Source organism: Pinus tabuliformis, chromosome Q (genome assembly GCF_031772625.1).
Source record: "Pinus tabuliformis cultivar Carrire ecotype Pingquan chromosome Q, CPIR1, whole genome shotgun sequence".
Lineage (NCBI taxonomy): Eukaryota > Viridiplantae > Streptophyta > Pinopsida > Pinales > Pinaceae > Pinus > Pinus tabuliformis.
In genome coordinates, this window is record NC_142296.1 from 672,129,326 (window position 1) to 672,153,937 (window position 24,612).

General features: G+C 40.0%; 1 protein-coding gene across 1 annotated transcript; it reads right to left on the reverse strand.

Annotated features, from left to right (window-relative positions):
* Window positions 1-4,933: 4,933 nt before the first annotated feature.
* On the reverse strand, window positions 4,934-5,530 carry LOC149221330 (uncharacterized protein At4g02000-like). Its single transcript, XM_089387361.1, has one exon. The coding sequence runs from the start codon at window positions 5,528-5,530 to the stop codon at window positions 4,934-4,936; it is 597 nt and encodes a 198-aa protein (XP_089243487.1).
* Window positions 5,531-24,612: the final 19,082 nt, after the last annotated feature.

A 24,612-nucleotide genomic window follows, 5' to 3' on the forward strand; every position in this document is an offset into this window, starting at 1 on the left:
AGAGAGCAACAAAGAAATTGCATGTTACCAAAATAAAAGAGTTGTTACTCATATCCAAGTAGTGGATATATATACATGATAATACAAAATCTGTTCTATTAATATGAGGGCCTTATAGCCCATTTTCTATAGGATCATCAAAAGGTCTATGATAATGCTGATAGAAAGTTCCTTCTATCTCCTCCTGTATCAACCAGACATTTCCTTGTCTGTGCGCTGCATCTTTGGATAGTTGATCTGCTTCTGTGTTTTGTTCCCTGTAAATGTGTCGACAGACAAAGGAGTCAAATGATGTAATCAGTCTTTTAGCTTCATCTAATATATGCCTCAATGAAAATGCATAGCAATGTGATGCATGATTCTGCCAGTTGCAAACGATTTTAGAATCTCCATAAAGTTGCAGGTGTCTCCACTGTTTTTGTAATGCAAAGTGGATAATATGTTTTGTTGTGCACAGTTCAGCAAAGTTATTGGTGCCTCTGCCTTAGTTAATTTGGATCTTGTAGCAGTGCATTTCATTGAGGTAAAGGATGGCTCCACCCCAACAACCTGCTTCCTGAGCAGAGCCATCAAAATATGCCCAGGGCTTAGATTTGTCTATGATTTCAGGTCTGATGGTGCAGGGGGGGGGGGCACTAGTTTCCACATCTAGTAGCAAGTCAAAATCGGCAATCGTGTGTTGTATTATGACAGGCCAATGGGGGGTCTTTAAGTTGAAGATGGCCTGGTTATGCGCTATCCATAATGCCCTACATACAAGCAGTGGCATATTAATGAATTTTCCTGAGTGATTTTGACACCAATTGTTTGATGCATCCATGCGATTGTGCCCCTTCTAGTTTTTTAAGGTAGGATAGTGAGTGATGATGGATTGCCAAAATTCCTTAGCTGTATTGCATATTAGAAAAAGATGCTCTGTACTTTCTTCTTCCTTGCGGCACAAGTGGCACCAGAAGGGACCATAATATGATCTCTTCATTAGGTTGGTCCCGGTAGGGATCTTGTCGAAGAGGATGTTCCACATCAATAAGAGTCTGCGAGGAGCTACCTTGAGCTTCCAGACCGTTTTCCAGGTTGGAAGGATGTCCTGTGGCTTGTAAGATTCCATAAGCCTTATATAACCTTGCCTCGGGGTGTATACTCCATGTTTTGCAAAGGCCCAGATTATCTCATCCGGTCCATCAGGGAGTTTGATATGTGCCTGGGTAAGGGCATCCATGTAATCCTGCCATTCATGTTCCCACTAGACTGGTATCTCCAATTCTCGTGCTGATACCCATGCCTGCTGAAGAAAGGAAGAATTATCGTTGTCACTGATGTGCTTGATGTGTGTTACTCCTCTGCTGTGTAGGTATCTTAATAAGCCTGCGCATAGTCTATGGACATTGCCATAGCCTTCCCATGGGTCCAAACTAATTCGAACAACATTTCCTTGATACGCCATGTAATGCCTTCACACAGAAGTGGGAGTGAGCCGATAACCTATTTCCAGATATTAGATATGTTATGTCTTGATTCATGCTGCTGACGGAACCAGTCCATTAGATTCATTGGCCTGATGTATTTCACTTGGGAAACTCAGGACCAGAGACTGTTAGTGGTTAGGAGTTGCCAACCGAGCTTGGCAACTAATGCTCTGGAAAATAGACCAAGCCTCTTTATGCCCCACCATCCCCAACTTTTGGGTTTTGCAATGGTGTCCTATTTAACCCAGGCAAATAGCTTCCCCGGTTCGTGTCCCTTCCATAGAAATCTACAACATATACTTTGTAATCTACTCAAAATACCTTTAGGTATCTAGGCCAAGGTCATCCAGTAGACTGGAGTGGCTTCAATTACTGCTTTAATGAGAATCAATCTGCCTGCCCGAGAGAGATATTTATGATACCATACCTGTAGTCTTTTTTCCACTTTCGTAATGAGCCAAGTCCAGTCCGCAATCTTGTAACCGAGAGGCTTTAGTCTAAATCCCAGATATTTAATACCTTCTGCCAAGTTCAAAGAGGTGAACGGGAAGTGTTGTGTTGCGAATGTGATCTAATGTTGTGTGCATCTGACAGTAGTAATCGTGGATTTACTGTCATTTATCACCATCCCAGTGGCTTCTTGAAAAAGAATGAATAAGTTCTGAAGGGTCGTGGTGTCCCCGATACTGCCATTTAAGTATATCAGAATATCATCAACAAATAATAGATGTGTGAGATAAAAAATTTCAGGGATTTTAATGCCAGTCAGCTGATTTCTATCTCGAGCAGATGTAATAGTCCTACTTAATCCTTCCATAATAAATAAGAATAGCAAGGGCGAGAGAGGGAATCCCTGTCTGAGGCTCTCTCCGAATTGAAAAAGGATGTAGCTTCGCCATTGAGAAGCACACTGTAAGATACATTAGTTATACAACTCATTATCCATTTGATATATTCATAGGGAAAGCCAAGATGAGTCAGCAGTAGTTTGATGTAGAGCCAGTTTGTTCTATCGAAAGCCTTGGATAGATCCACCTTTAGAATCATTCCTTTCTGCTTTTTGAGCTGCATTATATGCATGAGTTCTTGTGCTGTAGCAATAGCTTCATGGATCTATCTGTGAGGAAGGAAGGCAAATTGCTCTGGAGATATATGACGAGAAAGTATAGGCTTCAAACAATTGGCTATGATCTTAGCAATGATCTTGTATAGGAAATTACAGAGGGATATGGGGCGGAAATCATTGAAAGAGACATGATTGTTCGATTTAGGGATAAGTGCTATGAATGTGGATTTGATGGCTGAGGATATTCTGCCACTCCTTCTGCAGTTCTCCACGATCTTGAGAAGGTCATTCCCCTGGATTTCAAGAAAAGCAATGTAAAGCTCAATGGTCCACCCCTCTGGACCTGGGCTTTTATCTTTTTTAAACCATTTTATAGTTGCCTCCAATTCTTCCATGGTTACTTCCTTCAGTAGATCTTCCAAGTCTTCTTGTAGTACAAACCTGGGGAAATGTTTAGCCACCCGCATGATCTCCGTGATGTTTACATCTCTAGGGTCTTTGTATATACCTCTAAAGTGCTCTGTTGCTAGCCTGGCCAGATTCTTCTGAGATGAGACTGTCTGTCCCTGCTCATCCCGCAATTCCCAAATGGTATTAATGATTTTGCACCCATTGGAAAATTTATGATAAAACTTCGTGTTATCATCTCCCTCGGTGAGCCATATTGCCCTGCTCCTAAGCCTCCAACTTTCTTCTCTTTCCTTCAGAATATGTGAGCACTTCGTGATGAGGGAGGGGTAATGTTCTTTGCTCTCAGGAGTGGGTAAGGTGCCATTTGAAGTGTCCTCATGTGAAGCCATGACCCTTTCAACCTCCCTCAAAGTATTGTCATCACGGATATGTTTCTGATGTGCCCAGGTTTTAGAGATCCTCTTAAGTTCAGATAATTTCCTAATGAAGCCTTCAGTATGACCCTCACCTTCCATAATAGGGTTGGTCTGCCAATAGTTAGATACCAACTGTATGTATGATGGGTCCTTTAACCAAGAGGAGTTAAATTTAAAGGGGCTCCTAATCTTATGATTTATGTCAGCCATGTTCAAGAAAATTGGTCAATGGTCGGATATGCCACCAGTTCCAACCCATTGACGAATGCGGGGAAGTCTATTGAGCAGAAACTCCTTGATGAGGAACCTGTCAAGTCTTATGGCCAAGCTTTGATCTCCATTGCGGTTGTTTGTCCAAGTATACTGTAACCTGGCTAAAGGAATGTCCACCCACTGATGTTCCTCAAGTAGATTGGAAATAGTGTTTGATAAGGAGTCTACCTGCGCCGAGTGTCCCCAAGATTCACAAAAACCCATTGAAAAGTTTAAGTCGCCTCCAAGTATAATGTTATCTGCCTGTAGAAGGTCAGATTCAAGTAAGGATCTCCAATAATTAGCCCTATCTGCACAAGGGCCATAGACATTGATGATGCGAATGCCCATCTCAATGGAGTGAGAAAATATGTCCAACCCAATGAAGCCTCTGCATCCCAAAATATTTATGATCTCCATTGCTTTGTTATTTATCCCAATAGCTGAACCTCCTGATCTCCCGGACGCATCCAATGCATGAAAGGTCCAATTGGGAAGCCAGGAATTGAGAGTATGGATTAGAGGTTCAACTGAATAGAGGGTTTCTTGAAGAAATATAATATTCGATTGTGACGAGATGAGCAGTCTCCTGAGTGCTAGTTTTTTGGCCAAACTAGCAAACCCTCTGCAGTGAAAGGATATGATCTTCATGTAGGGTGAAAGAGGGGGCCATTCTTTGCTCTAAGGGCCCTGAAAATGGTTTGTTGCTGCCCAAGGGCGACTTCTTTGTCAGAAGTGTGTCTAGCTTTAGTGATGCGAGAGGGTTGATCGCGAGAGTACTTATGAGTGGCAGGGGTGGATTCAGAGTCCATACCAATGGCATCAAAACCTCTATCCTTCGATTGGGATCGAGGAGAGTACCGGGGGGATACAGGGGGGGAGGGGATGCGGAGGGATGCTATAAAGGATGATATCAGTGATGGCAGGAAAGGGGATGGAGCGGGAGAAGGGAGCGGGTGGGAGCATATGAGGGAGGATGGAGGGGTGTGGCCCTGGGGTCTACGCAAAACCACAGAGGTCAAATGTGCCGATAGAGAAGACGAGCAAATGTTGTGATGAAATGCAATGCCATCAGATATGAAAGATACAGGAGGCAAAGGAGAGTGGGATGAAAACAACATACCCATCATCATGATGTCCTCCTATTCAGTCGCTGAGTGTACTGGAGTTGGCGAAGGTGGGAGAGAAACTGAGCTTTCTTTTACAGATTCAGAATTATCAGGTGGACCTTGGGGTTCCCTAGCGACTTTTGCGTGCTCCTCTTGACTCTTCTCCATATTATGCCGAGGAGGATGGTCCAAGGGATGCTCGGACTCCCCTTCCTAAATATTTTCCCTACTTTTTCGGAGGAGTGGACAATCCCTGTATAGATGTCCCACTTTGTGACATCTACGGCAACAATACAGGATACCTTCATAGTAAATTATCTGTTTGCGAGCCGTGTCCCTCCATTTAATGGTGATGAACTCTTGTAGTCCTCCCCTGGTATCCAGATTGATAAGAATCCGAGCGTAAGCCATCATGCCTGTGTGCTGGTAGGATTTATCATAATCCATGTAGGAGCTAATCGCATTTCCAATCCGCCTGAAGGTATCTTCTGACCAGTAATGTAGTGGAAGGCCTCGTAGTCGAATCCAAATAGGCCCATTGCCAATTTGCTCTGTCTCAAGATCGAATAAGGGAGTCCAACGCTTAAGGAGCACCGGGGCATGTTCAAAATGCCAGTAAGAGGACAAGACCCAATTGGTATGATCAGCACGAGCGAACCTCAACACGAACCATCCCCTCATGAAAGTTTGCACGAAGGGGATATCCACCAGATGTTGACCCCAAACTTCAGTTGCCCAGGTCTTCAAACGTGCTGCCGAGTAGTTCCGACCTCTGATGCACCCAACTAGTACCCTATCTGCAAATTCCATTGTCTCGCCCCACTATATGTCCTCCTCTAGCCTCAGAAAGATGTCGTCCACCTTTGATTTGAAACACCTGTACTTCTTTTTAGGGCCCACTGGGGGAGGTAGGTTATGTGGCCGGCTCGGGGGAGGGGCAGTAGCAACCGGGGGGGTAGGGTTATGGTACGAGGAGGAAGGGTTAGCGTTGCCCCCAGTAATAGGGGGGGGACCTGTGAGCGGAGAAACAGTGGTGAAGCTGCCCGACGGAGGGTCGTGTGACTTGGTAAAACCAGCTGAGACAATGGGCAACAAAGGGGGTAAAAACGACCGAGAAATTGTACCAGATGCCGAGGTTTCTAGTCCAGGGTTAGGGTTCAAACAGCCGGAAACGAAACCGAGGGTCGCCGGAGAGTGAGGGGGGGGGGTAGAAAGTGCAGGCTAGGTAGGAGGTACATTCGAGAGGACCACAGGATATGACCGCGACTGTTCCCCAAGAGTATACGAAGTGTAGTTCTCGGTGAAGCCAGAACTCTACATACCTTCTGATATGGAGAAGGAGGAGCGCCAAATGGATACCCCCTCCAGTGGGTCTTCAGAGTAATCAACAGCTTCAAGGTCCTCCATGACGCCAGTTGCTTCTCGGAACGGCGGATACCTCAGATACTAGAAGAAATCGGAGAGAATGGTAGTTCTCACAAAACAGACCGAGCTGGCCAGGTAAGTGAAACCGTCTGCGGGTTGTCAACCAGGAGATGCGGCACAAAAACCCTTCGCTCTCCCAAAATGTCAACCAGCTCGAAAACGATGGGGAGGCGTCAGGCGGTTGATGGTAGATGGAAAATGTGCTGTGCGGGTGAACGGAGGTCCGGTGCGGTCTCGGTAAACTGCAGAGGGATCCTGAAACCCTAACCCAAACCCTCGCATGCCTTCTCCCTTCCGGATTCCCTAAAATAAAATAAAATAAATCATATTAGATAAATGAGAATGGTATTTTCATTTAGGAAAAGTCATTTTAGGAAAAAAAATATAATATTAATTTAAAAATATAAATTAATATTATAAAATATTATAACCATTAATTGTAATTTAATTATCTTTAGTCAAGTGGTATTTTTAATTATATAGTTAGAAGTTTATTTTAGAATATGATTCTTAATATAATATAATATTAAAATATTATATTATAGCATAAACTTAAGAATTATATTTTTATTTAAAAAATATATTTTTTTAATGGAGGCTTATGTGATATCTACATATATATATATAGAACAAATAAGATGTAAAAATGAAATTATTTGACCTTATATAATTTATTGTATGTTTAATTGACATATAATAGTTAAGATAAAAATGTATTAATAAAAAAAGTTGTTAGTGATAAGTAAGCTATTCCAAAATTTATTTTAAATAACATAGTTTTATATCAAGTTTATATAAAGACAATTAAACTAATTTAAAATATTAGAACTAAGATTGATGTGGAGTGATTATATAAATAGGTGTTTGTTTTAGAATATGATTTATAACATAATATAATATTATATTATAAACCATATTATATTAGTAAGGTGTTATTTTCATTAATATAAAATAGATGAGAGTTGTATTTTTCTTTTTTTTTAAGCTTGGTAGGACTACATGTTCATCATGTCCAATATATCATCCACATAATTGAACCAGTACTTCACATCAAGGAGTGCCTTAACACAACATAGATAATAAGAATTATATTATGAAACAAATTATTATTAAAATATAAATATATAAAATATGATAATAATTAATTCCAATTTAATTATATTTAAACCTGTAGTATTTTAAATTACATTGATAGATGTTTATTTTGGAATATAATTTATAATTTAATATAATATTAAAATATTGTATTATAGTAAAAATTAAGAATTATATATCTATATATATATATATATATATATATATATATATATATATATATATATATATATATATATATATATATATATATATATATATATATATATATATGACTATTCTGGTGCCTTACTTATCTAATAGTGGGGAAAGAAATTCAGGTGATTATACATGTCACACCCACGAGCTGAGCTTGTGCAACGAGCGATGGAAGGATGACGAAATCTTGATTAAAGGTGAGGAGCTAACATCTACGATGGGCGGTTGCTTTCGGTTAAACGCGCCTAGGAAAATGTGTGACGACGAGTTATAATGATGAGTTGCGACGAGCCATTGGGAGAGTCGAAAAATCTGAAAGTTGAAAAATCTGAAAATCAAAAAATTGAATAAGTATGGAAAAGCATGCAACGAGTTTTCTAAGGTGTCAAAAAACCGACAAGTCTGTGGACTGACATGAGAAGTGAATAGTTGGGCAATTTGATGCAACTCTTGGAATTACTAGGCGAATTCCAACCTTAACTCCTTGGAGGATGAGTATTTATTGTTGATGAGTTGGAGGAGAAAAGGCATCAACTTCAAGCATTCCAAGTGAGTTCTAACATAAGAGGAAAAGAAAAGGAGAAGGCAAATAGAGGAGGCAAAGATGTAGGTATACTGAGGGATGAAACACCCAAAACAAGGATAGAAAACCTGAGGTGTAGGTTTCGGTGGATTTCGGTGCAGACTAGCTGCACGCGGAGGACCCTCCCTACGAGCGAGTTGTCCTAGGCACACCTACCCGGTATGTTGAACGAGTCGAATGGTGAATGAGTTGAATGAGTCAAATGGTCCAAAGGAGTTGAATGATTCAAATGGTCTGAACGAGCTGAATGAGCCAAACGAGCTGAACGAGTTGAACGAATCGAACAATGAACGAGCTAAACGAGCTGAATGGGTTAAATGAGTTGAATGAGCCAAATGGTGAACGAGTTGAATGAGTCGAATGGTGATCGAGTTGAACGAGTCGAATAGGTTGAACGATTTGAATGAGTTGAACGATGAACGAGCTGAACGAGCGAACGGTGCATGAGTTGAACGAGCGAACGGTGCAAAAGCTAAACGATCAAACAATGACACAAGCTGAATGAGCAAACGATGCACGGGCTGAACAAGTTGAACAAAGCAAGGCGAGGCTGAACGAAGGTTGACCCGAGGGTGGGCGATCGTGAACAGATAGGCCAAGTTGGAATTTTGCAGTTTTGTCAAGGTGAACCTACGGTTCTGGAAAAGACCAATGTTGTAAAAATACTTTTAAATTTGTATTATTGTTATCATTTGGGATGCCTCTAACCAGGGAGTTGCCCCTCCTACTAAAAGAATTTTTATTTGTTGTGCATATTTATATGATGATGATGATGATGATGATAAATGTTATTTTCGTTGTGTAAAAATGTTGAATGCTTATTAGATTGCATAAAAATAACTAAGTGTTGAATGTTAGGCGTAGCCCGTACTCAATAGTATTGGTCAAAAGAAATTGGGTAGTGGTGTCACACCTGCCTATGTGCAGTTGAAAGACTACTGCCAGGATATGGGCATCACAGGTGGTATCCTAGGAGAGATACAACAACAGAGTTGCAGTTGGGATCAAAAACCTTTGGACGAAGATGTAATTTATTGCCTATACATATCACAAAGGAAGCTAATGGTAGATCAAGCAGGAGAACCTCAAGTTATGACAGGAGAATCCAACGAGGACGTCGAATCAGTTCTGATGGATAGAGTCATGGATAGGATTGTTGAAATGGCTTCTGATATAGCTTCGATGAAAGTTGAATATGCCAAACACCAGGATATGTTAGCGAGGTTGCAAGTAGAGAACAGGAAGTTGAAGGAAGACTTTGAAGACCTCAAAATATGATATGAGTATATGAAATGGTTGTATACACAAATAGAGGAAGAAGTCAAGGAGATTGGAGTTGCGAAAGACCAGGGTATGGCATAAATCCTAAAATTGCAGAAAGATATTATTCATGCATGAAATGAGATAGTTGTTTTGAATAAAGTAGTGGGGAAAATTTTGAGTGGAGGAGTTGCTCATGTGAAAGTCAAGGAACCTCAATCCTATGATCAGACAAGAAGTGAAAAAAATCTTCGCAATTTTCTATGGTATATGGAGTAATACTTGTAGCATTTGGTAATGTATTATGATGAGGCCAAAGTGAAGGTAGTTGCTCAATTCTTGACGAAGGATGCTAAGATGTGGTGGCGAAGAAAGATGGACAAGATTTCCAATGGTGATTCTGAGGAAATCACTTCATGGGATGATATGAAGAAAGCTTTGCAAGGCCATTTTAGTCCACAAGATGACACTTTGGATGGAAGAACAAGGATAAAGTATATGAAGGAAACAAGAAGTCTATAGGCTTATCAATGGGAATTTTCAAGTGCAATATTGGAATTACCTGACATGGCGGAGAGGGAAAATGTGTTCAACTTCATTATAGGGTTGAAACCTTGGGCATGAAATGAGGTGAAGAGGTAGAATATAAAGACACTTGAAGAAGCTTTTGCAGTAGTTGATCACTTGGTAGAGAACTATGATGAAGGAACCGAAGAACTGAAGAAGAATACTAAGACACTGAAAGAGAAATATACAAAGGAGGAGCCTTCAAGATCGAATTACAAGCTGAAGACGAAGAAACCATTGAAGTGTTGAATTTGTGAAGAACCACACACGGTGAAGTATTTTCTTTCAAGACCGAAAGTGGTAGTAGTAGCACAATCTGATATGAAGGAAAATAAAGAAGAAACTTTCATTGGGATTATTCAGATTTTAGGACCTGCAGTAGCTACGGAAGAAATCTCACGATGAGACCCTCAGAGAAATAAATTGGAGTATGTGTAGATGAAGATTTCGGAAGGCAATGTTCTCACAATGGTGGATAATGGTGCAACTCATAACTTCATGAGTGAGGATACTACAAGGAGGATTGGACTAAATTTTTTACCAGTTCAAGCACAGTTGAAACAAGTAAACTCTCCACTTGATTCAATGATTAGTGTAGCTAAGAAGATCAATGTATGCATAGGTGAATGGGTTGTGAAGGTTGATTTCATAGTTTTATAGATAGATGATTATGAAGCTATACTCGGAATGGAATTTATGAAGCAGTTTGAAGCTATGATAGTGCCTCACATGAAGAAGTTGTATATTTATGACAGATGTGAAGGTGATCCTATTGGTGTGCCAACCATAGGGACTACAACATCCGATTGTAAGATGACAACTATGGATGTGAAGGAAGTCCAGCAAGATGAGGAGGTATATAAGAGGTTTTCTTGTAAGGAGGAAAAACTTATGGAGCAATCATAGGTGATTATAGTGTTTTCTCATAGTATCTTATATCTATTAAGCAGACTAGAGGCAATGGAGAAATATGGGTATCCTAGGCTCTAGATTCAGACAAAGAGTCAGGAAGCATACTTGAAGAGATTAGAGGTGGAAGATCCTAAGAGATGGATTTAGATAATATGCGAGGAAGAGGGAGATCCTTTGGCCTCCACTTCCTCCCCCTCTTCCTAGACTAAGATGGGGATGAGGCTCATTGTTTGTTGCTCATGGTTGTGAGTCTCCAACATTTTGAGCAAACATCTGAGGACTTTGTCATACACCCTAGGCTACTTCATAACAACATTCATTCCATCTAGGATTTCAATGTGTCTTCCAAAGGTATGACATATCTTACTAATGCATATACCAAACCCTAGAAACCATTAAAACAATTATAGATCTACAAAGCGTCTAATATCCTTTCAAGATACACATGTTAGACTTCTTACTAGTGATTCATACAAATCTAGATTTCATAGAGAATCAATCAAAGTCGATCAAAACTTAGTAATTAACCTAACCAAATTCTATTAGGGTTAGTTTTTCCCCTAGATTTTCAATCAACCATCAAACAGTCACTAACATGACCAACTACCACTAGGGTTAGTTTGCAAACCCTATATTTCCAAGCAATAATCCCACTCAACCAAAAATTCAAATTTCAACAATCTCTTTACAAACCTCAAATCGACATATTTCAAAAATTTTACTTTGACTATGGTTTAACTCCAAAACCTTAGAATTCCAAAATATCAACAATCATTAAATGCATAGATCTCATATTGTTACATTTTACACTAGACAATGTCATTGCCATGATTTAACTTCAAAACCTTAGATTTCCATTTTCAACTATCATCTAATGGATTTTGGATTGTTATTTCACACATACTAGACAATTTTAGCTTCATTAGGGTTTAGCTATAACACCCTAGATTTTCCAAATATCATCATCCTAGAATCTCAAACAATGTATTCTATCAAATCCTAAGACTCATGACCATCAATGACTAGGTCAACACATATCTAGTAATTCATAAGTGTACATAAGAATATCATATGTCCAACAACAATGATGATCCATGCGAGGTGCCTACGGGGCAGCTTCTTCGAAGCTTAGGGTTTCTATTTTCAGATCTTACTCAACCAGGGGTGGAACTGGAGGCGCACAAGATTAGAATAGTGGAACTTCATAGGAGGGGATAGGGATTGACCCGACAGATGGTACACGAGGGGTCCATAAGGACCCCAACTTTCAGACAAATAGTCATGCAGAAACAAGCAGCGTAGGAAGGTGTGAAGATAATAGGGTATGGAAAGCAACAGAACGAAGATGGCACAAGCAAGGAGAGGAAACAAAAGGAGAACAAGGAGGAAACCAACAACTCAAAAATGAAAGTAAAAGAGAGCACCGAAAAGGCGAACAACAGGAAGGAAGGAAAAGCAGGGCAGGAACACACTGTCCATGATACTAAACAAATAGAGAAGGAAAATAAGGGAGAGGAGGAAAACCGGACAAAAGGAGAGGAGGAAAGGAATGAACCAAACACCAGCAATGATAAAACAATGCGGGGAACATGCAAGCCCAAAAAAGCAGAGGCCCTGAGGGTGGTGATCATAGATCCAGAAATTCAAGCCTACAGAGAACATATGGCTAAACATGCAGTGATTTGCAAGTTCATGGGACTTTGGGCAACAGAAAGAGCACTATGTCAATGGATCAAATAGCAATGGAAACCCAAAGGTGATGTTAGATTACACCTAGGAGCTAAAGGTTTTTTTACTGTTGTTTTTTCGAATCTAGAAGATAAGGATACAGTATTTGATGGGGGACCTTTCTTCTTTGCTTCGGCATGTCTCTATATGAGACCTTGGAAACCCAACTTTGTGCCAGAGAGAGAAACCTTTACACAGGTCCCAGTTTGGATACGCCTTTTCTCCCTTCCAATAGACTATTGGGGCTATGCAGCTCTAAAGCAGATAGGAGATCATCTAGGAACTTTCATAAAAGCTTCGGAAGCCACGTTGCAGAGAAGGTACACTTCCTGTGCTAGAATATGTGTGGAGCTAGATGGTTCATGAGCTTTACATGAGGGACTATGGTTAGAATACGGGGATGAGGACTATTTCCAAGCTATTGGCTATGAGCAGATCCCTTTTCGCTGTAGAAAATGTCATGAACATGGAAATTTAATAAGAGAATGTCCATTAAACAAGAAAGAGGAAGAACCTAGAGGAGAGCAGGTAGGAAAGAACAGGGATACCTTCATAAGACCCAAAGCAAGCCAAAGAGCAAACAGAAAAAGACCAAATAGAATAGGAACAACACAAGGCAACACCAATAATGCCTTTGAAATATTAGATACGGAAACAAAATCAGAAGAGCAAAATAAGGAACCAAATACTGATGAAGGAAATAAAGAAACAACAGATCATACAACCAAAAGAGTGGAGGATCATCTTAATAGCGCAGAAGATCATATGCAGGGAATAACAGAAGGGCCAGATGAAGATGCAGAAATGATGATTAGTGATGTTGGAAGTGAGGAAATGGAACTGAATGAGGTTTTGGAATAGGAAGGTTTTAACTTACTAGTAATGGTAGAAAACTAGAAAATGCAAGGAATGGAAAACGTCTCGGAAGAGGAGATTAGGAAAATCAATAAAATATTTATTGCAAGGCAGAAGGCAAAGTTGGATAGGCAGAACAAGAAATTTGGTATAGCGAAAGGATGGGGAATCCACACAAAAATCCCACTTTATTCATCAACCAGCTCAAAACAAAGGAAAAGGAGAGGTCGCAGAACAAACAGTGAAACACTGCAGGACCTGGGAATATTAATGATAAACTCTGGTAAGATGAAATCTCTAGAAGCTTTCCCTCCTTACCAATAATCTTTTTAGTTTTAAATGAAGGTCATCTCGTGGAACGCTAGAGGGCTCAATAGCCAAGCGAAACAAAGGCTCCTGAAAAGGAAGATCCAAAAAGAGAAATCGGATATCATGTTTGTACAAGAAACCAAATGTGCAAGCAACACCATGGAGACTATCAGCAAAAGGCTTGGTAAACATATAAAATATATGGAAACTGCCAGTCATGGCTGGGAGGGAGGTCTAGTTACCCTGTGGGACACCCAGGTGATCAACATTCTCTTAGCAGAAGCAACCAGATCCTTTATAGCTATTGAAACTCAATTGATTGGCAATTCTGAGACATATCTATGCACCAACGTTTATGGACCTCAAAAACTAAAAGAAAAATTCATATTCCTACGTTCTCTTACAAATTTAAAGCTCAGATATCCCAGTACGAAGAAAATCATGGGTGGAGATTTCAATATGATAACTTCGCTTTTGGAAAAGAAAGGAGGGATTAGGAAACTCAACAAGGAATATGAAGTTTTCATTGATTTCATTGGTTCAGCCAAACTAGTGGACATCCTACCAAAAAGTGGAGCCTTCACCTGGAATAATAGGAGAGGAGGTGAGAAACAGATAGCCTCTTGGCTTGACAGGTTTCTTGTTTCTAAAAGCATACTGTTGGAGAGAGTAATAGTGGAATCAGATATTCTTCCAACTGGGGGTTCAGATCATTGGCCCATCTCTCTTGTGGTTGCTATCCAGGGGATCCCTAGAAACAAGCCATTTAGATTCGAGAAATTTTGGCTTAATCACCTGAATTTTATTCAACTTGTGGAGAAGTGGTGGCAGGAACCGACAGACCTAAGAGGAACCAAAATGTACAAACTACAAAGCAGATTAAGATACATAAAAAACAGAATCAAAGAGTGGAATGTTACAGTTTTTGGGAATATATTCAAGGAGAACGCTATAATTGAGGAGAAATTAGAACAAATTCACAAAGGTTGGACAAATGGGGACAGTGACCAAGACTCAGCAGACCAAGAAAAAATCCTAATGCAACAATGGCAGCTCCGCTGTCAACAAGAAGAAACACTATGGAAACAAAAGTCTCAGATACAATGGCTCAAGGAAGGGGAACATAACACCAAGTTCTTTCATAGGTCTGCTCTGGATTATAGAGGGGCCAACAAAATCCTCAGTCTCAACAACGAAAGAGGAGATACTCTTCAGGATCATCAAGAAATGGCTACCCTGCTCACAAAAAATTTCAATAATATAGCTCAGGAGCCTGAAGTAGACAGAAGAAAAGCAATTGATGAGCTTACCAAGTCCATTCCTAAAACAGTCACCAATGAGCAAAACCTGGCTCTAACTAAGGAAATCTCTTTGTAGGAAGTGGAAGAAGCTATTAAGAGCATGCCAAATGACAAGGCACCTGGGCCTGATGGCTTCACCATCAACTTTTATAAAGCATGCTGGGAAGTTGTTAAAATTGATGTCTGGGAAGTGGTGGAAGACTCTCGGCATTCTAGCTCGATTCTCAAATCGCTAAATTCTACCTTCCTCGCCCTGATTCCCAAAGAAGCAGAAGCCAACACCCCAGCGAAATTTAGGCCTATCACTCTATGTAATGTAATTTATAAAATCATTTCTAAAGTTATTGCCAACAGATTGAAATCCATTCTTCCTGGCCTAATATCTGAAGAGAAATCTGGGTATGTTGAGGGAACACAGATTATGGACAATATATTACTGGCCTAGGATATGATTCATACTCTTCACACCAGGAAAACAGCAGGGATGATGATGCAATTGGACTTATCTAAGGCTTATGAAAAGGTCAACTGGAACTACCTTGAAGCCATCTTGAAAGCTTTTGGTTTTGATAATCAATGGATTAAATGGATCTTGGCACTGATTAAATCCACTAAGCTTTCTATCCTTGTCAACGGCTCCCCTGCCGATCCCTTCTCCCCCTCCCGAGGTATCAAACAAGGAGATCCACTGTCTCCTTTCCTCTTTGTCATCCTGATGGAAGGTCTGAGCAGACTCATTTGTAGAGCTAAAGAAGAATGAAAGATCAAAGGATTACATCCTTTACCGTCAATTCCAGCGACAACTCACCAGCAATTTTTTGATGATACAATGTTGCACGGGTTACCTACTGTTAAAGAAGCCCTTGGTTTTAAGAAGATTCTCAATCTATTCAGTGAAGCCTCAGGTATGGAAATTAATCTTTCTAAATCTACCATATTTTTCTTCAATACGCATTTAGCTGTTCAAAAAAATCTGTCTAGGATTTTAGGCTTCCACAGGGGAAATCTCCCCTCAAAGTACCTAGGTGCTCCACTTAAAGATAAACCCTAGCAAAAAAAGCATTGGGAGAAGATTCTCTCTAATATGGAGAAGAGATGTCAACACTGGACCCACAAAGCTCTCAATTTTGCAGGGAGGCTTGTCCTAACAAAAGCAGTTTTGCAAGCCATTCCTCAATACCTACTCTCCATTATCCCTACTCCAAAAGGAGTATTACAACAGATGAGAGTAATTCAAAGATCCTTCGTATGGACTGGCAATGTAGAGAAGAAAAAATGGGCACTAATGGCTTGGAATAAGTTGTGCAAATCTAAGAACTTTCAAGGTTTGAATTTGTTGGACCCGTCTACGATTAGCAGAGCTTGTGGTGCCAAGCTTTGGTGGAGATGGCTAAAGGAACCCAATATTTCATGGGAAAAACACTGGAAGGAAAAGTATGCTCCAGGGAACAGCAATCAAGACTTAATTAGAATGCAGGAAAGTCCAGATGGTTCTCCAATTTGGAACCTTGCCAGTAGAAATCGACGAATTGTTCAGGAACATAGATTCTGGGAAATTCGCAATGGGGACACAGATTTATTCTTGGAGGATGCCTGGCAACAATTCCCAAAGCTGGGAGGACCCGAGTTTGAAGACCTACAAAGACAATGTTAGGGGATGGGGAAAACCACAGTAAATCAGTACTGGAACCATAGTAGTAGGGACTAGGAATGAAGAGAATGGATGATTAACGAAACAGAAAACACAACTGAGGTGAACAACAATGTCAGGGACCTTCTTAACCTTCTAAACAAAAGGAAAATAAGGAAGGTTGAGGACAAAGACTAACTAAGATGGGGCAGGAAAGGAAGTGGCAATTTCATGCTCAAAGAAGCCAGAAATAACCTCGAAAACTCAGAGCAAATTGAGGAGGTTCAATGGAGCATCAAGGTCTGGGATTATTTGTTTTGGCCTAAGATTAAAACTTTCCTCTGGCTCCTGATGTGTAGGAAAACACTCACCTGGGAGAATCTCCATAAGAAAGGGTTTCACGGCCCATTTAGGTGCCCCATGTGCAACAAGGAAGAAGAATCGATGAATCATCTCTTCAACACATGCGCTTGGGCTTGTCACCTATGGAACTGGGCGGAAAACATAATGCAACAGACAGACAGAACCAAAGACTCTATCTAGGATTCCATTATGAATTGGTGAAGCATTTATTCTAGCAATTCCAGAATCAATTGTATATGGAGAACACTGCCAGGATTTATTACCTGGACAATTTGGAAGGAACAGAATAGAAGAGTTTTTCTAAGCGAACACAGAGACATAAATCATTCACTAGAAACAATAACCCAAAATGTGAGATAATTAATTCTGGTCAGATGCAAAGCAGAAAAAGATAACCAAGTTTTGGTTAGATACTTACGTATTTTAAAAGCTTTCAAACTAGATGATGGAAGAAGAATGGTCACAATGAACTGTCAACATGAGCTGAACACCAAGTCAACTTTCTGGAAACGACCTCCTGCAGGCTTTCTCAAGCTAAATTTCGATGGAGCGTCAAGAGGCAATCCAGGTCTGACAGGTATCTGGGCCATCATTAGGAACAGTGCAAGCGAGATTCAACATATCTACAGCAGAGCCTTAGGAGAAGGAACAAACAACGAGATGGAGTTCGCTGCCATGGAGCAAGGTCTCAGAATTCTCAGAAAGATTCAGGTTGGCACAATGGTGGTTGAGGGAGATTCTCAGCCGGCGATAACAACGGCAAGAAAGTTATATGTGGGAACAAAAGCAAGCAAGGTAACAAAACACTGGAGACTTGCCAAGGTGACTGAAAACATAGCAGAACATCTGGGGGAGCTAAAAGGCTTGATTTTTCAGGCCGTGCGACGTAAAGCCAATATGGTTGCGGACCATCTGGCGAATTATGGAATTGAGCACCCAACTAACATGTGGGACAGCTGTTGGCAGGACATCACATGCCCCGAATTAAAAGAGAAGTGTACCTTGCTCTCAAGGCAAGATTTGGCCAATGAAATATGAGGCTCTTGGGTCGGTAATTTAAAACCTTGTCATTCCATGAAGATATTTGTGCGTACCGTAGACACTATAATTGAAGGACAAGCATTCAGGAGCATTGAATGCTCAAGCAGGAGGAAGGGAGTCTCATCCCAGATATGATTACTAAGGATTTGCGTCGTCGACGCCCCGTCAAGTAATGGGACACTTGGCATGATCCGGAGGAGGAGAGAAGAGGTGATAGCAAGGGAAGGAATTTGAGACATAACCAAAACAAACTTTCACCGCATAGAAGTAATGATGACAAGACATGCAAGCTAAAGGAGAAGGACCGGTCTTCTGTTGGTAACTCCTCCTTCGACATCTATATAGTTACAGCAGTAGGCAGGGGCAAAAGCATTGTTTTATCATGTTGTAAGCTTGAACTCGTCTCTTTCGCCGGTAGAACTCAGAGCTATCTTGTGTGTGTTAGTGAGATCATGGCAAGGGAAGGAAGCCGAAATGCCTCTGCCAATAGGGACCTAAAAAATGCCAGGAAGGCATATGAGACCCGCACTTCGTGGAAGGACAAGCGCAAGAATGAAGACCTGGAGGCTAAGGTCACTGAAGAGGAAAGGAAGCTGAAAGAGCAAGAACTGGAGAAAGAGGTGGACTAGATCGAGGATCTAGACTCTGTAACCACATGTGCCACCCAATTTGTAAGAACGCAAGCTGAAAGTTGGAGGATGAATACTTTGTTAGCCACAGCCCTAAATATGTAGGGAAGCTATGCGGACCAACTTTGTCAAATCCGGCATAATATTGAGGCGATGTCTAAGGAACACATGACTCTCCTAGAGAGCTTGGATTTCAAGACAAGTGCCCTAGAACAAGAGGTTGAAACCATCACGAAGAAGCTCACAGTTCTAATTAAGCTCCTAAGGCAAACCATTAAGCAGGATGATAGGCTGCCTGAGAACAGAAGGGACGATCATGCGGGCAACTTTCAGAGCAATCATCCCACGCCTATGCAGGCAGGCAATTCGATGACTGAATCTGCTCCGGAAGCTTCCAAGAAACATATTGTGCTCAAGAAGTAAATGGCTTGGCTTTTGCCTTGGCTGGTTTTTTGTAATTTGGGTGGTCATTGGTGCTCTCTACCTGGTTTAGTTGGTATGTCGATAGTGATCTTTGTCTGCTGCTTCAGTTAGGCGTTTTTTAGTTAATTGGTCTGAGTCAAACCCCTTTATGCTCTGCCACCCTGCGTGGTGTGCTCGGTGTCATATGGTGGTCTCTTATGGTAATATTGTGGGGTCTTGCAATGTAGTTTGGCAGGCTGGTGTCTGCACGAGCAGATGTTTTGTAATCTATGTACTTTTGTAATATAAGAAGCTGATTTAAAAAAAAAAAAATTATATGTCCAACAACGTTAATACATCTTGACCTAGACCAACCTAGGATTTCAACCAAAAGGACACACACATATATATATATATATATATATATATATATATAATCATGCAAATACATTTCATATCATGTGTTAGTCAAATCCAACTTCACAATGATATCAAATAAAAGTTAGACACACAATCACTTTGATTACACTAGTGTTTATTAGAAAAACACACACATACCAAGTAAATCAATTCTGAGACAATATAAGGGCCTTGCTCACTCATTCCACCAAACCCTAATGAGCTAGGGTTCCAACGTAGAACATACATTCTACCAAAACCTAATGTGTTAGGGTTCCAATGTAGAAACATAACAAACCCTACATTACCCAAACTTCAAAGGTTCGAGGATTTTAGACCTTATCACTCAACCCTAACCAGTTAGGATATCGTGATCATACCAAAATCCCAAATATGACATCATCAATGTAACTTCAACTAGCATTTCATAATCATCCTTAAGTAACTTAGAATTTTAGACATTCATATTAGCATACCCTTTGGTTAGGGTTTTCCAAAACCTCTCTAGGGTTCTACATAGTCAATCAAGGATATGAATGGGGTGGGTTTATTTATCAAGAGATGGATCACCCAAATAAGAATCACTAGGATTCAATACAGCTAGTCACAACAGAGTTAGTAATAGATCATCAAATGAATAATCTTTTAAATCAATGTATTCAAAGCATACCTTTGTTTCTTGACTAACCTTGTCTTGAGAGATTCTCCTTCTTGTGGATGTTTTCCCTTTGTTTCTTGATTAACCTTTTCTTGGGAGATCCTCCTTCTTAAAGATGTTTTCCCTAATCAAGACAATAGAGGGAGAATGGTGATTAGTGTTTAATATAATAAAAAATGAATGAGTACATGAACCCAATACTGAAAAAAATATGAAATACTTATCTTAACAAAGAAGGTTGCCACAGTATCTTCTTTAGTCATTTTCGTATTCCTCGGCTCATTCTTCAAACTTGTACTTGACCAATGTTCTTAGTAGTGAATAGCTTTGACAAGGCTTCATATATATCCTGAGCATGATCAATGTTATCTATGTATGGGACATGATTTTCTTTTATCCTTTCTACCATTAGAGTTATAGACACCAATTCTAAATCCCTAAATTTCTCTTTTTCGCCATTACTAGCTTCTTCTGTAAGCTTCTTTACATTTCTTTTACCAAATCTAGCACCTTGTTCTTCTCGAGGATTATGTCAAACCTTTTCTTCTAGGATCTGAAGTTAGATGCTCCTTCAAGCTTGTTCTCACCCTTGATAGAGTTAGACATCTTCATTGAATATGATAGACTCATTTCCATAGATAGAACTCCTATGAATGGATCTGCCTTTTTCTTCTTCACCAAAGCTTTGATCCTATGTTGCAAAATCGAAAAGGCAGCAAAGATTTTCTTGATCTTGATAATTACCTGTGATGTTTCTTATTGTTACGTTTCTTTATGTCTTATTTCTTTAGTTCATCAAGAAATTAGCAAAAGAAATAGTACATAAAACAATGGACACAAGATGTAGACACATGTCACAGAAAAACCCCCCTCAAGGGCAAAACCCAGTCAAAGTAATTCTTCCTTTCAATAGAATTCTTTGAGACTCTTGTAGTGTTCTAGCTAGGGTACTAGACTAGACTATATTTATTATCGACCAAGATGCGTAAGCTTAGAGGCATGCGTCTAAAGTATATAGACATAAAGGATTGTTGGCTAAGTGGTTATGATGTAGGTCACAGGACTTCTTTACGGAAGATTGTGGTATGTTACCTATCATCCAAACACTCAGGTCACTCTGCTAATATACCTGATTACAATACTATCATTAAATGCATTTACCAAATTAAACACTGAACCTAAACACTGTGTATCACTGCAAACCAAGATTTCGATCCCCTTACAAAGACATTACACATAAAACCCTTGTTCAGCAAACACCCAGCATTCATTAATATTTATACAAAATGAAAATATAAGAGATCATAAATGGATTTTGAGATGAAAACAAGGTTCATGACATTGCTTTTAAAAGACAACACAGGGATCGAATCCCTTACAGGACGCGCTTCAAGATCTCAGCGATGACTGTTCAAGCGTTATCACAAACGCAAACCATATACATTCGATTGAAAGCAAGAACTATTGAAATCAGAAACCAAACGTAACTACTGTGCAAACCATATAATACCCTAAGTGTGAATAAAATGAAAAGGACAGTATACCAGTTTAACGCAGGGCCCGTCTGCATTCTAGAGGTATACTGGACTGTATTCAACCGGTTACCAAATCAACGCACAAGACAAGGGTCGTAACTGTAACTGATTCTTAGTATTAAGTTCAAAAACTCTGTTTCAGAATGATACAACGATTAACCATTATCCATTACTCGGACTGTATTTACATATGTCTATTACAACCATGTCATTTCGAAAATGAATGTACATTCGGGATTTGGCTGTTGCCGCTTTTACTACATCGAGATTTTCAAAATGTTTCTATCTTAACTGATTTCAAAAAGAACAAAAGCTAAATCAAATTAGAATGCTCTGTTGTTGCTCGATTGTCGCCAGTGTGCCATTCTTTGACCTGTGTTGACCACGCATGTAGGAGGGTCGATTCTGCTGTAGGATAGGTATTCGTCCATGCTTGGACATTCTTCTTTTCATCCATGCCTTTCGGTCTAGCCTAGCTGTTTTGCCACATGTCAAACAATGAGCTAATTACAGGATGTTGGAACTTCCTGTAACCATTTCACCAAAAACTTCTAATTCTTTAACATAAAACTCCTAAATCAATTTCAATGTATTTTAATAACTATAGGACTATTAACTAATCAATTTTCAAGGATTCTAAGAGATATATGATGAAAAGGAATGGGCAAATGATATGTTTAAGGAGGAAAAATGGGGTCATGGGATGATACCAACATCTCTCCCCGACTTAAGGAATTAGCATGTCCTCATGCTATCCCCGAAGTGCTTTCCTTGAACTCTGTCCCTGCCTGGATCTCTGCTGCCTTTAGCAATGTGTCCAGATTCTTTTTCACCTGGTTATCTTTCTGACCCTTGAGCTCCTGCTTTAATCTTTTGTATTTTTCTTTGAGGGTCTTCTTCTGATTGTACCACTTAGTGGCCCAGTTAGAAATCTCCGTTTGCTCAGCCTCCAGTTCACTGATTCTCTCCCTTAACTTTTCATTCTTCTTTTTAGTTTCTTTACTCTGCGCGCGGAGCATTTCATTTTCTCTTTTGATAACTTTTCCTAGAATATTAGCCTCCATGAGCTCTTCCTTTAATTCTTCAATTTTTTTCTCCAATTTCTTTTGTCTCTTAATGCGAGGTGGTGAACTTTTTTCCTGCCTGTTATTACTTTCTACCTCTATATCAACCTTTGGCCGTGGTAGTGAGTGGTCACCACTCTCAACATCCATTTTTGCAGGTGCATTGGATTCAAGTTGGTCTTCTTGTAACTGGGCTTTTGGTGTCCTCCTTGTTCTTCGTGAGTAAGTGGTGAAAATTTTATCTTGTTCGGCCCTCTTAGCATCTTCCTTTCTCATGTTCCTAGTCCTTATGCTGCCCACAGGTAGAGGTGCCTTGCTGGCTTTGGATACTGGGATTTCTTCATCAATATCCTTCATGAACCCTGAGTCCTCCTGCACTTCTTCTTTGTCTTCCTCATCTCTAATTTGATTAGCAGCTAGGAATTCTTTCCAAGGTTTCCCTCTTCTCTGTGATTCATGCTCAATAAGAATTTTAATTAAGCCAAAGTGATATAGGCTCTTCTCTTCATTCCCCTTCTGCTTCTGGATGGTCTTGGACATCTTAGTTAAGCTTTGTAATAGAAAATATGGTAGACTGATAACACATTGTTTCTTCAAGTGGAGCAGTAGTTTAATATGGTATAGATAGAGAATACTGTAACGGCCTTCACAGGTTATGAATTTTTGAAGGATGTAGACCATCTCATCCCAGGGATGCATCAACCAACTTCTTGGAACACCCTTCTTCCAGTTAACTGATGAGACTCTGGATCTAGACATAAACTGCGTCCACGATTTCTCTTTAAATTGTTTTGTTTTAAAGTACTTCTCCCCTTCTGGGCTAATCCCTATTGACTGGGCTATAGTATCCTCTGAAACCCTGAGTGAGAAGTTACCTATCAGGGCTTTCTCTCCATTGAATGTGAAAGCAAATTGCTTGGTAACCTCCTCATTACTTCCATGAAATTTCTCTAAGAATGGTAACCACTGTATCTCTCTGAGAATTTCAATGCAATCTTCATGATATTGTGAACTGTCGAACACACTCGGCTCGACCCTATTAGTCATAGTGGCAGAGGGTCATGCTCTAACCCTTCTCTGTTTATGTTTCTACAATTTCAACAAAGAAATTTCAAATTTGTTACCTGGTGTATCGCTTCCCTTAATCTTCAATATGGTGCTCGGTCGGTCGATTGCCTTATGACTGTGGTGGGAGTCGAAACAGAGTGGTTATATTTTCCTCTTTCAGCGCTCACTGCTTCCAATCCTCACTGTGTAAGTCGAACCCAAATGGTAATACTTCTTTCGGCACTCCCTGCTTCTGATTCTACTTTGAAAGTTACGAGAATCAAATGCAAAAATGATGCTGGGATAACCAGCTGTACTCACTTCACAACGTATTCATGTTTTAGAACAGAGGAGTGTTGTACGCTTACATAGATGTCACCACAAGAGCGCTGGGAGCATATATATAATGTTGGGTATGATTTCGGGGAGTCCCTTCAATCATTGGGTACGTCGAGTGGTGGAGTCATGATTTGGCCGTGTGGAATACAATGAATAGGCCGCTTTACATTTGTTTCTTTCCCTTGTATTTAAAAACACAATCCATCACGTGTCATGTTTCAGTTGGCATGCGGTCAGATGGAGGATGTTGGTATGGCTATAGGATGCATTTAGCATGGCAAGGTTGATGTGTTGGTAATGGGTCTAGAAGTATGAATAGGTTGAAGTATGAGAGATAATAAGAATCGGTGGAATAAGGGATGATAGAAAATGTAGGTGTCCTTGAAATCGATCATAACAGCCACAGTCATCAAATTTACATTAAAAATCAATCTCAGAAATTAAATGTTTAAGAATAAGAAACATATTACTCTTTTGTTGGTTGTTGTTGTATTGGCATGCTGAGTAGGACTAGTCCCTTTTTGACTGTTCTTCTGCTTGTTGTAACAGGTC

What these genes read in the sequence shown, in the direction of transcription:
- LOC149221330 (XM_089387361.1), bottom strand. Translation starts at nt 5,530, where the DNA reads ATGGAATTTGCAGATAGGGTACTAGTTGGGTGCATCAGAGGTCGGAAC.